Here is a 13,610-nt window from a genome sequence, read left to right on the forward strand (position 1 = left end):
GCTAAAAGAAACACAGACGGCACTTTGCCTCACAGGTGCCAGAGTCAGGGATGCCTTCGATGGAGTCCAGAGCATACGAAAGGGGGAGGGCGAGCAACCAGAAGTTGTGATACATATTGGTATCAATGACATACCTGTACGTAGGAAAAGGAAGCAGGTCCTGAAGACAGAATGCAGGGAGTTAGGTGGAAAGCTGAGAAGCAGGACCTCCAGGTGTATTAATCTCTGGATTGCTACCTGTGCCACAAGCCAGTGAGATTAATAGGACGATTTGGCAGATGAATGCATGGCTGAGGAATTCGTGCAGGGTGCAGGGTTTCAGATTTCTGGATCTTTGGGATCTCTTCCAGGGAGGGTATGACCCGTACAAAGAGATGGGTTACACCTTAACCCGAGAAGGGCCAATGTTCCTGCTGACGGATTTCTTAGAACTGTTGGGAAGAATTTGACAGGGAATGGGAACCAGTGTGATAGGGCTGATGACGGGGCAGTTGATACACAAGTAGATGCAGTGTGCAGTGGGAGCGTGAGGAAGGACAAGCAGATGATAGGGCAAATTTGCAGTCTGTGTGGACCAGAAATAACATCCCCTCACTGACAATCAACACCGGCACACCTCAAGGATGTGTGCTTAGCCAACTGTTCTACTCTCTCCACACCCACGATTGTGTGGCTTGGCACAGCTCAAACACCATCTATAAATTTTCCGACGCAATTATTGTTAGCAGAATTTCAGGCGTTGATGAGGTGGTGTACAGGAGTGAGATAGATCAACTGGTTGAGTGGTGTCACAGCAACAGCCTTGTATTCAAAGTCAGTAAGCCAAGGAAATGCTTGTAGACATTAGGAAGGGGAAGTCCAGTCCTCATCGAGGGATCAGAAGTGGAAAGGAAGAGCAGTTGAAAGTTCTCCAAGGATCTATTCTGTGTCCAACATATTACAATTACAAAGCGGCATGACAGTGGTTACATTTCATTAGGAGCTTGAGGAGAATTGGTATGTCATCAAAGATGTGGGGGCCAGAGGGGGTCACGGAGACAGGAGAGGTGTAGGGGTGTTGCAGAGTCAGGAAAGGATGTAAGGGCTGGAGGGGATCACAGAGGTGGAAAGCACTGGAGGGGCCGGAAGATGTTACAGGCATGGGGAGGGGTGTAGGGGCTGGTGGGTGTCACAGAGGCAGAGAGGGGTGTGGGTCTGGAGGGTGTTACAGGGACAGGGAGGGGTGTAGGAGTCACAGGGTGTTACAGACACAGAGAGGGCTGTAGGGATCAGAGGGTGTTAACAGACACAGGGAGGGGTGCGTGAATCACCACTGAATTTCGGTGTAATGGTGACAATGGTAATCCATCATTCCCTAAGTTTTATTACCCTACCAGGGCTTTCAACAGGGTTAGTCACAATATCCTCCCCATATCATCATCCAGCTAGTTACTGGCATAGATACGATGGCCCGAATGGCCTCATCCTATGCTGTAACCACGTACATCCCAGATTCTCCTTAAAACCTGATTTGATTAAATCTTTGCAACCATCATTCCAGTGACATTGAAGGCAACAGTAACCTGCCTAAGTGACCATCTTCTGGAGGCATTAACCTCGATCATTATGAAATGCTTTGAGTGGGTAGTCATGAAGCCTTACTTCTGGCTACACTGGATCCCTCTGAGCTCACTTATCACTTGAATCGACCCACTGATGATGCAATGGCCTCTGCCGTCCACTCCATCCTGTCCCACCTGGAAAATGGGGTCTCATATGCCAGGCTGCAGTTTTTAGACTTCCGTTCGGTGTTTAACACCATCATGCCCAGAAACTGGTGGGAGAACTGGGTCTCAACACTTCTTAACAGAGAGGCCACAGTTCGTCCGTGAGGGCAGCAACGCCTCTTGTCCCATTACGTTGAGCACTGGCGCTCCCCCAGGGCTGTTCACACTGCTGACGCATGACTGCGTCACAGGATCCAGCTCAAACCATGTCATCAAGTTTGTGATGACACAACAGTGGTTGGCCTCATCAACAATGACGATGAGTCGTAGTACAGAGAAGAAGTGGAGTAAGCCGGTGGACTGATAGCGTTCTGCAAGCTGCATCTCCATCTGGTATGGGAGCAGCAGGGCAACGGACCAGAAATCCCTACAAAGAACTGTGACAATGGCTGAGAGGATCACAGGATTCACCCTACCATCCATCAGGGGCATTTATCAGGAGCGCTGAGTACGTAGGGCCCTTAGTTTTATTAAGGATCCCACCCATCCATCCAGCATCTTGTCTGACACTCTACCATCAGGCAGGAGATTCCGAAGTATGAAAACAAGAATGGTCAGGGTGCAAAACAGTTTCTTCCCTCAGGCCTTCAGGGTCTTGAACTCCCTGCCGCTTCGCTTTCAAAGTGTCACTGATTAATCTGTTCTGTACCTTACAATATTTAATTTATGCACTTTACCTTGTTTATTTATGTGCAATTCATCTGTAGATTTCATCCTTACTTTCATATGTGTAATAATATGTTATGTGTACTCTACTGCTTCACAGCCTGGTTCAGAGAAACATTTCGTTTGACGGTTAAATGACAATAAAATGACGACTTGATTTTGGTCTCCTGCCTTGATATCACCTTACCTGAGTCAGTTTGTTTAATAATCCTATGAAGCTCCTTTTTTTTCCTTTCTTACAACGATGGCTCAGTGAGTTTAAACCACTGATGTTGTCAATGGACCGTGTTGCCTCTATAACAAATGTTACTCCATTTCAAACAGTAGTCCCAGAGATTTCAAACAAAGTGATTCAAATCCTTGCGTCAGGAGGTGTTTGTTGACCAGCAGCTTTCCCAACCCGATGCAAATTTGGAAAACAAATTGGAATTGCTTTCATGGACAGTGGCCAGAGAAACAGAATGATGGCCAGCTAAATGCTGCGAGTGGTAATTTTAGAAGAGTACAGCACAGTAGAAGCCCCAAGGCCCATGATAATTTTCTTTTCTTTTATTTGGTGAACCTGTGGAACTCTCTAGCGCAGAGAGCAGTCCAAGTTAAAAGCATTGAATTTGGAGTTGCAGCATCACACAGCACAGAAACAGGCCATTCAGCCCATCGTATCCATGCCAACCGTTGTACCTGGTTACACTTGTCCATTTACCTGTACTGGGTCGATGATCGATCCCTTGGTGATTCAAGTGCTTGTCCTGATGCTTCTTAAATGTTGTGGGAGTCTCTGCCTCCAGCTCCTCTTTAGGCAGCACATTCTGGACCCAAACCACTCTCTGGGTGGGAAAAACTATTCCCCCACCCCACTCCCACCACCATCCTCTCTAAATCTCCTTCCTTTTGAGATGCCCCAATCATGGGAAAACAATTTTTATCTTACTATCTATATATCTGCCTCATAATTTTATAAAACTCCATCAGGTCACACATCAGCTCCCTCAGCTCCAGGGTAAACAAAGCTATCCTAATCAGCCTCTCCTTGTAACCGTCCAGGCAACATCCTGGTGAATCCCTATGCACCCTCTCCAGCACGATAGCACCCACGACAATCAGGACTGCACAAATTACCTCCAGTAATGGCCTAAACAAAGTTTTGCATTCCTGGAGGTGTTAAATATTGTTCTTGGAGCTGGAAGAAGAGGGATTAGAGCAGAAACCTTGAACAAGGTATTGAATTCAAAACAATTAGCCATGAACATACTAAATGGCAGAGCAGTCTCAGGGGGCTGAGTGCCTCTTATTTTTCCACATTTCCACATAAAGATGGTGTTTGTATGTCACATGCATCGTCTTTCAAAGCACACTATAGATATCTGAAGCTGCAAAACTTTGCAGACATACAGAGAACGCATTGGAGATGGGATTAACTGGACAGGCAAATGGATTCCTTCTGTGCTGGATGTACCAGAATTTCACCGTGACTGAGAACTTACAGGTCTAATTTAGAGTATGTGTGGTGGGAGCTGGCTCTACTCTGCGTGATGCCAGAACTTCAGGTGCAAACAAAAGCATGAAACTGAAGTGCATCTTTACTCAATCAAGAGATAGTGCAGAATTGGCCTCGATTATGTTGTAGTGACATTAGACATTAGTGAGACTGCACTTGGACTACTGTGTAGTTTTGGTCTTCTCGTTATCGGAAAGATTATTAAATTAGAATGAGTGCTTTAAGGATCAACCACAACGTTACCTGGACTTGGGGCCTGAGTTACAAGGGGAGGTTGTGTAGGCTAGGACTTTATTCCTTGGACCACAAGAAATTGAAAGACATCTCATAACTCCACCAAGAATAGTCCCAAGCCCAGCTGTGAAAGGAGGAGGGTTGGGCATGGGGCTAACAACCCCATCCCGTAAAAACCCGGAGCTACAGAAATGCCAACAGAAGCTCCTGGGAGAAGGAGGACTTCCGCCTAGGAAAGGCATGAAGTTGTGCGGTGAAAGCAGTAGGTCCGTGGAAGCCACAGGGGCCTGCTACCATCCAGGGCAACTTGGAAAAACTGGCCCAGGAGACTCGGGCCTCTGGTGAGCAGCTGTCGCTGGCCTCTGCCCCAGATGGGGCGATGGGCTAACTACTTATAGAGGTATGAGGGGCACTGACATTGTCTCTTCCCCAAGGCACGGGTGCTAAAAACAAGGGGAGACAGGTACAAGATCAGAGGCAAGAGATTTAAAAGGGAGATCAGGGTGGTTTGCATTCAGAATGAGCTGCGAGAAATAGGGATTGAGGCAGGTACATTAGCAACATGATCTAGGTAGGTACATACATATGAGATGAGTAGTGGGCAGATGGGACTAGCTGTTTGGGCAATGCATTCAGTAAGAATTTACCTGGAGGGCCTGTTTCCACTGTGAGACTGTTCCAGTTGCCCTGAGCTTCATGTCTGTGAGTTCTGCGATGATTTGTCCCTGTGTGATGAACTGAGGCCGAAGCTGTGGGCCTGCTACGGGCACTGTGTCTACGGACTCACTTTCGCACTGCATGCTGTTGCTTGCTTTTACTTTCAGCATGATTTGAGTTTTTTTTCCCTCTGCACATTGGGTCTTTCAAACTGTCTTGGATAAAAGAAGGTTGGCTTTTTTTAAAATATGAGTTCTTTTGAGTTTCCTTGTGGCTGCCTGTAAGCAGGTGAATCTCAGGGTTGTATAATTTATATATAATTTGATTATGAATGTACTATGAACTTTGTAGGACTCTATGATCTCCACTTATGGGTGACATGATCCTGCCCTTCTCGGGGACATCTGTGTGTCTACTGATGATATATTGTTTTTTGCTTCTGTTTTTGTGCTGGTAAGACAAACGATTATGGGATGAAACTCAGCAAACCCAGAGCGCGAGGTGGACTGAGGAGAAATAATCCCAATCCAACTCATATACAGGAACTAATGGTGGCTTTATGCTTTGAAAAGCCTCCCACAAAGCCACATTATTCTATTATTCCATGGTAGCGTAGTAATTACTGTAACACTTGACATTGCCAGTGATTGGAAAATCATGGTTCAATTCCCACCTCTGTTTGTAAGGAGTTGGTGCATTTTCCCTGTAACCACGCAGTTTTCTTCTGTGTGCTCTACTTACTCCCACATTTCAAAGCCGTACAGGTTAGTGTTATTAAGTTGTGGGCATACTCCGTTAGTGCCAGAAGCATTGTGACACTGTGGGATGCCTCCAGCACATCCTCAGACTGTGTTAGTCATTGATACATTTACTGTATGTCTCGATGTATGGTACACGTGACAAATAAAGCTAATTTTTTTTCTTATCCTTCAAAAACTGGTTTCAGGTGGCAAGTACAGTAGCTAGTCTAGGAGTCAAAGCCCTGTCCACAGAGACACAGCCAGGCACAACAGAGCTGAAACAACATATGGACAAGCTGTACAAGTATATCCTCTAGGAAGTGGAGATCACAAGACTCTTGCCAACTTCAGCTTGCAACATCGTCAAAGTGATAATATTCTATTTTGTGTAGAGTTAGTGGTTTATTAGACAAGGAAGTATAACACTCATTATGAAAACATTTCTCCGAAATATAGGGAGCATCTTCCAAAACAGCAAGAGGCACTTTGTAGGGGTGTCAGCGTCACACACCCAAGCTGCGTGGATCAGCACTAAATATATTCAAGGGCAAAGTATAATTTTGAACACTGGATGTCAGTAATGTGAAGATTAATTAAACTAGAGCAATGCCTGCTGGGAATTTAGGCTCTTATGAAAACATAGGAACTTGATTAAAATTAAGAACATCTCTCGCCTTTCTTCACGCCTGTACTTCTGGGATCTGGATAGTTACCAAACTGAGGTTGCAAACAGCCAAAGCCACAAGCGAGAGGAGAGAATGATATTTATGAGTCATCCTCAATTCCGGTGCAATTCTGTTGCAATTCAAGCAAAAGATGTTGGTCAATTGGCACCTCCTGACATAAGGATTTGAATCACTGAGTTTGAAATCTCTGGGGCCAATTCAAAATGGAGCAACATTTGTTACGGAGACAGCAAGGCCCTCTCAAAATCGATGGTTTGAATTTAATGAGCCACCGTTGTAGAAAAATAACAAGACACTTCACAGGATTATTAAACAGAGAATTGGCTCTGAGCCAGTTAACTGATATTAGGGGTAGGTGACCAAAAGTTCCATCGAAAATGGTAGGCTTTAAGGAGAATTTAAGTCAGTAGGAAATTACAGCAAAGAAGGAGGCCATTGGGATCATCATATCTATTCCCTTTGGATCATGCAAAAGAACTCTACAGCCAGTGGGATTTCTATACTGCAATGTGCCACTGTGTTGGGTCGGTTTAATTAAGCGGCTCATCCTGATAAGAAAAAATAGAAGGCAATTCTCTACCCAGATAGATAGGAAGGACACAACAAGCTCCCAACAGCAGTTCTGGGTCCAAGGATCACCAGTATAAGTGTTAAATTCGTAAGATTATAGGGCAGATCACTGACTGGTTATGTCACCTGATCCGAATGTGGTATTTCAAGGGGTGTGAGAGTTTAGGCCAGTGGCAAATGGAAACAAGACCAACCTCACAGAGAAATAGGGGATAGGTTCAGAAGTAACACGAGATGGACAGCAGCAGATACCTTCACTTTACTCACAAGAAACAATTCACCAGAGGTAGGATCATTTCAAATATTTCCTACCTTCACTGGTTTGGGATTCGAGCTGGTGGGAAGTCTTCTGATCATATGCAGCTCGGGGTCTCTGAAAAGGACAAATATTTTTGTCAGAACAAAGCCCAAATCAGTCCCAGGCCTATTCTCCCTTGAGAATCTGATGTGGGCACACATCATCTGATGGAATCCTCGCAAAATTCTCAAATCAGGAGGCCATTTGGTCCATTGAAGTCTGATCTACCCTGCCATAATGCCACCTTCCAGCACTGGTCTGTTGCTCTGCAGGTTATAACACTAATAATACATGCCCAAGTTTTGTCAAATGTCACCAGTGTTCCTGCTTCCAGCAGTGTTCCAGGACCCCACCTCTTACTGAGTGAAGGATGTACTGTAATTTTGTGCATCTCCCCTCAGATCTTTTCACGTCCGTTTAAATTAACACCCTCTTTATTTGTAACTCCTTTCTGTGAAAGGGAAAGGAGACAATTCTACTTACTCTAGTACAATACACAAAATGCTGGAGGAACTCCAGATCAGGTAGCAGTTATGGAGAGGAATAAACAGTCAACACTTCGGTCAAGACCTTTTGTCTGGATTGGAGAGGAAGGGGGTAGAGCCAAGATAAGAAGATGGGTGGGGGGGTAGAGGGGAAGGAGGACCAGCTGGCAGGTGATAGGTGAAGCTGAGTGAGGGGTAATGTGGGAATAGGAACGGGAACTAGAATTAAAATGAACAGCTGCCCGGAAGTCCCGCTTGTTGTGGCTTCATCAGGTCTCTTGGGTTTATATACCTCCATTATGTGTCCCCTCAGTTCTCCCCATTCCAAATAAAACAAATGCAGCCTTTCTAAACTTTCTCCACATCCAGGACTCTTCAGTTCTGGCAACATCATCATATGTCTCTTTTGCTCTCTCCCAGTACAGTCAAACCCTTTCTGTAATCTGACCAGATCTGTACTCATACCAAAGCTGCAGCCCAACCAGTCCACGTTCGTATTTTGCATTGTGTTCATATGATGTAGAACAATACCGCTTCGACCCATCATTTCAATCCTGACTCACAGGGCGGGAAGTTGGGACGTCAAAAACTTTCTTGGAAAGTGAATAGAAAATCCGTTGTTTGGGGCAATCAGGGTGCAAGGAACAGACATGGGCCCAACTCCAGCTCTCTCCTTGGTATCCCTGCTGGGCCATCCAATGCTATGTCTCCCCCTCCTGTGCACTTGTAGCCCCTCCTTTACCTGCACATCCATCAGGCAGCATCCACCATGTCATCTCATACCAGTCAGGTACCCACCCCCCAACATTTACCACTTTACCCTCAACCTTGACCTGTCCTCCATGCCCGCCAGATGCGTTTGACCTTCACCAGCCCTGCCTCTGCTAATGCCTCTCTCCAAATTATCTCAGTTGCCCCTTCCCCTGGAGGGAGCGAATGAGCCAGAGAATCCAAGAAAGCATGGAAAGGAATGCTGGTAATTATGTGGTAAAGTACTCACATCTTCTGTACACTGGGACAGTCCTGCCGTATCACAGACCACAGGCCCGAGCTGATCGAGTGTCTCCAGTTCAGCATCTTCCTCACCTGAAACAGGACACAGACCGGAACCGGCGTTAACAATTCAGTGCAAACTCCACGTCTCATTTGAATGGACTTCATTGATTGTGAGCTCATTACAGATCATCTACACAGGGAGTTCAAACAGAGTTGTAGCAGCCATTTATCTGTTTTTTATCTGCATTGTATTGTTTTGTGCACTCATTACGGTAGTTAGTCAAGTGAGTGGGGTTGTAGTAAAAGCAAAGGGAATAAGTTATGTATTCGTGCTTTATTCTGGGCAGTTTGGTTCTGGGCATCATATTTTTTGTTAACCGCATAGTTAGCTTAATTACATTTGATTACTCTTCTTTGCAATGCATCAAGATTGTTTTGCTAGTTGCTAATAAAGGGTCAAATACATTTCTTCAGCTTAGTGGAACATTATTATTTGATTGACCGGAGAGCGCGCCACACAGGGATAACAACCCGTGCTTAGTGGCCAGCAACAGCAATTAATTTATTAGAATTGGCTGCTACACTCTGTCAACAAAAGGTTTCGACAATTAAACCAAACAATTATCAGCATTTGGCGAAATTAGAAGCACCAGAGCCAGGAGCAAGTAGCAATCTCCTGTTGATTCATGCTGCGTTTGGGGTTGAAACACAGTTTGGAATGGTCAACGCTGATCGTAACCCCCAGTATGTCAACGAGTTCAGCGCTTGTTTCACTGAAATGGTGAACTATTTTGATTGTCAACGTCGGAATTAAATACCGTCGTTTTGTCTGGTTCATGCACATCAAAAACAACATGAGTCAAGCTGGAAGCAGTGACCTTGAAGTCAAGACTAAAAGAGAAATTAAACTTACTGGTAAAGTTTTTGGCGACTAGAATTGACAGTTTTCGGAAGGACTATAATCTTCTTAACAATTTTATTAAAGATTTAATGCTGTTAATTAAAAGTCTTTTATAAGACAAACAAAATGTCTCGTGAGTGCAGTCTCACTTGGATGATTTGAAAAATATCTTGAAGATGCTGCTAAGCAACATAACCTGCTGTTGTCTTTAATGCTTATTTCAGAGCAAGATAAACAAACCAAAAGCTATGCAAATATTGATTCTCTTATTAATACAGTCACAGCAGAGGCTGAACAATGGTTGAAGCAAACATGTGATGAAGGTCAAATTGTTGGAGCAAATGAAAATAATTAAAAAGCCACAGGGCATGCTTTGACTACATATAAAGCTCCTGATTTTCAGGATGACAGACACCCTGAAGACCATGTGTCTAACGTGAGTGCAGCAGGTTCTATTGCTAGCAGAGTGCCCCATGCATCTGATACCTCCTTGTCATGCACTTAAGCAGAGGCTGATTTAGCCGAGTTATGCACAAGGCAGCAAATTTGAAGGATAGACATGCAATGGAAGAACAGGCGGAACAACTTCGAAGAAAAATGGAGCAGCTTAAGATGCAGGAAGAAATTACAGCCAAGATAGCTAGAGTGAAAGGGCTGAAGGCTTTAAGTGTTGTGGGTGCTAAAGAAGCTCCAGCACAACAGTTCTATGGTGTGGGTTCTTATCTTGAGATGGCACAGAAAATTCAACATACTCAATGTCAACATAGGTACATTTGTTAAATGTCTATGAGCCACGAGTCTGGGCCCCAAGGGGTAGTTCAGGTTGTTCACTCTCAGCCTGCACCAAGGAGTTACTCTGAACGTACGACATATCCAAAAGCACAAGGTGCTTCTGATGACATGAATTTACAGAATGGGGACACTCATGTTTCATATGATAAAAGTTTAAAGAATGCACTGGAGGCCATAAGGACGAAAAAGGAAATAACAAGCTTAATGATGCAACAACAACGCATTGCTCCTCTGCCTAAAGGAGAGATTCAGATCTTCAATGCAATCCATTACAATATCATACATTTATGAGAATAGCATTGAAGTCAAGACTGATGATTATGGTGACCATCTCTATTTCCTCATACGGTCCACTGGACGTTACCCCTAGAGAGCCTGTCAAAGGTTGCCAGCGAGACAGCCCAGAGGAAGGATATCTACAGGTCAAAGCTTTACTACAGGAACATTCTGGTGATGCACACAAAACTGCTGCAGCCTACATGGACAAGACGTGAAAGTTCTTCAAGACTACAGCCTTTTTGTTATAGATTGTTGCAATGCGTTGGAAGAAGTGCAGGACATGCGTGAGCTGGACATTGATTGTCGTAAAGAAATTGCTCCATAAGCTTAGGGAAAAATGGAGATTGGGGTTCTGCAAACTACAAGAAAAGCACAACCATAAGGTTATTCACCGATAGCCAAGATGGCGGTGCTGATATCTGTTATTTGTTAAACAGGGTGCCGTGCGCAATCCTAATCTGATAAAAAAATGGACGTGGGAGCACAGAGGAACATCTGGAAATCTCCAGTAAGGCCCTCTTCGTTGCTGCTGCTGCTGTGAGGTCTGTGTCTCTACTGAGAAGAACAGGCCCCCAGTCCTCGGGGTCACGTTGCCGGTGGCCATTGGCGAAGGCATCTTAATATGCTCGGCAGAGGATGGTGCCGGAGGGGATGGTCATCGGCTCGGAGGTTCGACGGAGTCAGGTCGCCTTCGGTGTGTGCTGCATCTGCGAGACTGTGTCTGGCGGCACCGTGGAAGTCCATAGCGGGGGTATTCCCTTCTGCCGCCTGCGTGGGAATGACGAGTCTATCAGGAGCCTGAGGACTTGTGGAAACTGTGTGGTGGTTTCTTTCAAACTTAATAGTCTTTTAACATCTTTGGACTATTTTTATTGTGCCCATGGTCTGTTTTTTTTTTATCAATTATGCTATTGTTTGCACTGTTGTAACTATGTGGTTTTGTGCAGGTCTTGTAGCTTTAGTTTTTGGTCTTGTTTTGCCTGGTGGACTTGGAGCTCTTTTCCGGGGAACGCGCTAAGATGGTAGCGTGATATTAATAAGCAGCAGTCTCTCCGGACTCTGGATTGGGGATTGCCAAACGTTATGTGGATTTTCTGGTTTGTCTGTTTTGTGGTGTTGTCTGTTTTGTCATATGTTTTTGTGATATCATTCTGGAAGAACATAGTCTAATTTTTTAACTGCATTGCATTTGTGGTTTCTAAATGACAATAAACTGAACTGATGATTACTGATATTGTTGATTTTACTGAAAGACAGTAAATGTTGTTACACACCCAGTGTTTGGGAATATAGATGATCCTACATCACCGGCACTAAGCAAAGGTGTGAACAAAATTAAGTCACGAGTTTGTTCTAAAGCAGCTTTGTAACTACTGTGGAAAGTGAAGCTGAAACTGAGCCTGGAGCTAATGACAAGGATGCAGATTTGACACAAGCTGTGAAAGAATCAAACACAGCCAGCAAGTGACACCCTGGTATGTAATGGCCTTGTGGGGGCTGGTGATCATGACTGTAATCTTCCTATAATTCCAGTTCTGGTGAAGTCTAAGATAGGTTACTTACACTTTTCTAGATCAAGGAAGTACTGCAGTGTTCAGTGCAGAGAGCCTCATGAACAAGCTCAGCATGACAGAAAAAGGAACTGATAGGGATGAATGTGCCCAAAGCACAAGAGCTTTAGCTGTCCTGGATCCATCATATAAATATAACTGCAAAAAAAAGCAGAACAGTGCCTCTACTTCCTCAGGAGTCTGTGGAGACTCAACGTCATCGAAAACCTTGGCGAAACTCTACGGATGTGTGGTGGAAAATGTACCGACTGGCTGCATTCCTGGATTGGGAACACCGATACCTTTGAGAGGAATAATCCTACCAAAGGTAGCAGCCCAGTACCTCACAGGTAAAACCCTCCCAACCATGGAGCTCATCGACAGGAAATGCCACCACATGTAAAAAGGGAGCATCCATCAGCAAAGATCCTCACCACTCACACCATGCTCGCATCAGGTAGAAGGCACAAGAGCCTCAGGACTCACACCACCAGGTTCAAGAACAGTTACTACTCCTCAACCATCAGCTCTTGAACAAAACAGGTAACTACACTCATTCTATATCTGATGTTCCCACAATCAACGGTGTCACTTTAAGGAGTCTATATCCTTTTACCTCATGCTCTTGTTATTTATTGCTATTATTTATATCTGCATTTGCACAATTTGTTGTTCACTGATCCTGTTTTCACTACCGTTCTATAGTCGGGAGGAGCAACCTGGTTTGTGAGGAGAAGATCACAGTCCGGACAGCCCACTTACTAGAAAGAGGACATTTGTGTGAATGCTTCAGATTTCATGTCTCCTGTGTTTTGTAGCACCTAGCTGTAATTATTGGTGAGGGGCTCGGTCATTCAGGGTCGAGCATGGATATTGCATCCCAGCTGGATAGATATGCTAGCCTGGGCAGTACGATATGGAGAGCAAGCTCCCCACCTCCACACATCTGATGAACCCAAAGGAATGGCAGAGACCGATACAGTTTGCTACCAGCAGCATTGCAGGAGTTGCCAGTCAGCACTGAGCTCAATGTACGACTGCCTAAGGACTGGAATAATAATTAGGGGGCTGGAATGTAGGAGCCATGCACCTGCTTTCTATCTGCATTGTACTCTGTGTGTGCATTTATTATGTTTGTCATGGTAACCAGTCAGGTGAGTGGGGTGTGGTAAAAATGAAGGGAATAAGTTACGTATTAGTGCTTTGCTTTGGGCTGTTTGGTTCTGGGGACCACTGGGTGTCATGTCTTTTGTTGACTGCTTACTTATGCTTAATTACTTTTAATTACGCTTAAATGCATCACATCAAGATTGTTTGTTTTGCTAGTTGCTAATAAAGGATTGAATACATTTTTTCGATTTTGTGGAACATTATTACTGGGCTGATAGGAGGCCGCATCACAGAAGAACAACCCCGAGCTCGGTTGCCAGCAGTGGCAATTGATTTGTTAGAATCGGCTGCTACAAGGGTCACTCCCATTACTACACTTTGA

At 44.6% G+C, this 13,610-nt stretch overlaps 1 protein-coding gene across 2 annotated transcripts in view; it reads right to left on the reverse strand.

Annotated features, from left to right (window-relative positions):
* Positions 1–13,610, reverse strand: part of LOC132406460 (protein Niban 2-like) — a 174,572-nt gene that overhangs the window by 116,168 nt on the left and 44,794 nt on the right. For both annotated transcript variants that reach the window (XM_059992175.1, XM_059992174.1), the window contains exons 3-4: positions 8,601–8,686; positions 7,130–7,190 (exon numbers count right to left, since the gene is read on the reverse strand). In XM_059992175.1, coding sequence (XP_059848158.1) covers positions 7,130–7,190; positions 8,601–8,686 — 147 coding nt within the window. The remainder of the gene's footprint in view (positions 1–7,129; positions 7,191–8,600; positions 8,687–13,610) is intronic.

The sequence above is a fragment of the Hypanus sabinus genome, chromosome 16 (genome assembly GCF_030144855.1).
Source record: "Hypanus sabinus isolate sHypSab1 chromosome 16, sHypSab1.hap1, whole genome shotgun sequence".
Lineage (NCBI taxonomy): Eukaryota > Metazoa > Chordata > Chondrichthyes > Myliobatiformes > Dasyatidae > Hypanus > Hypanus sabinus.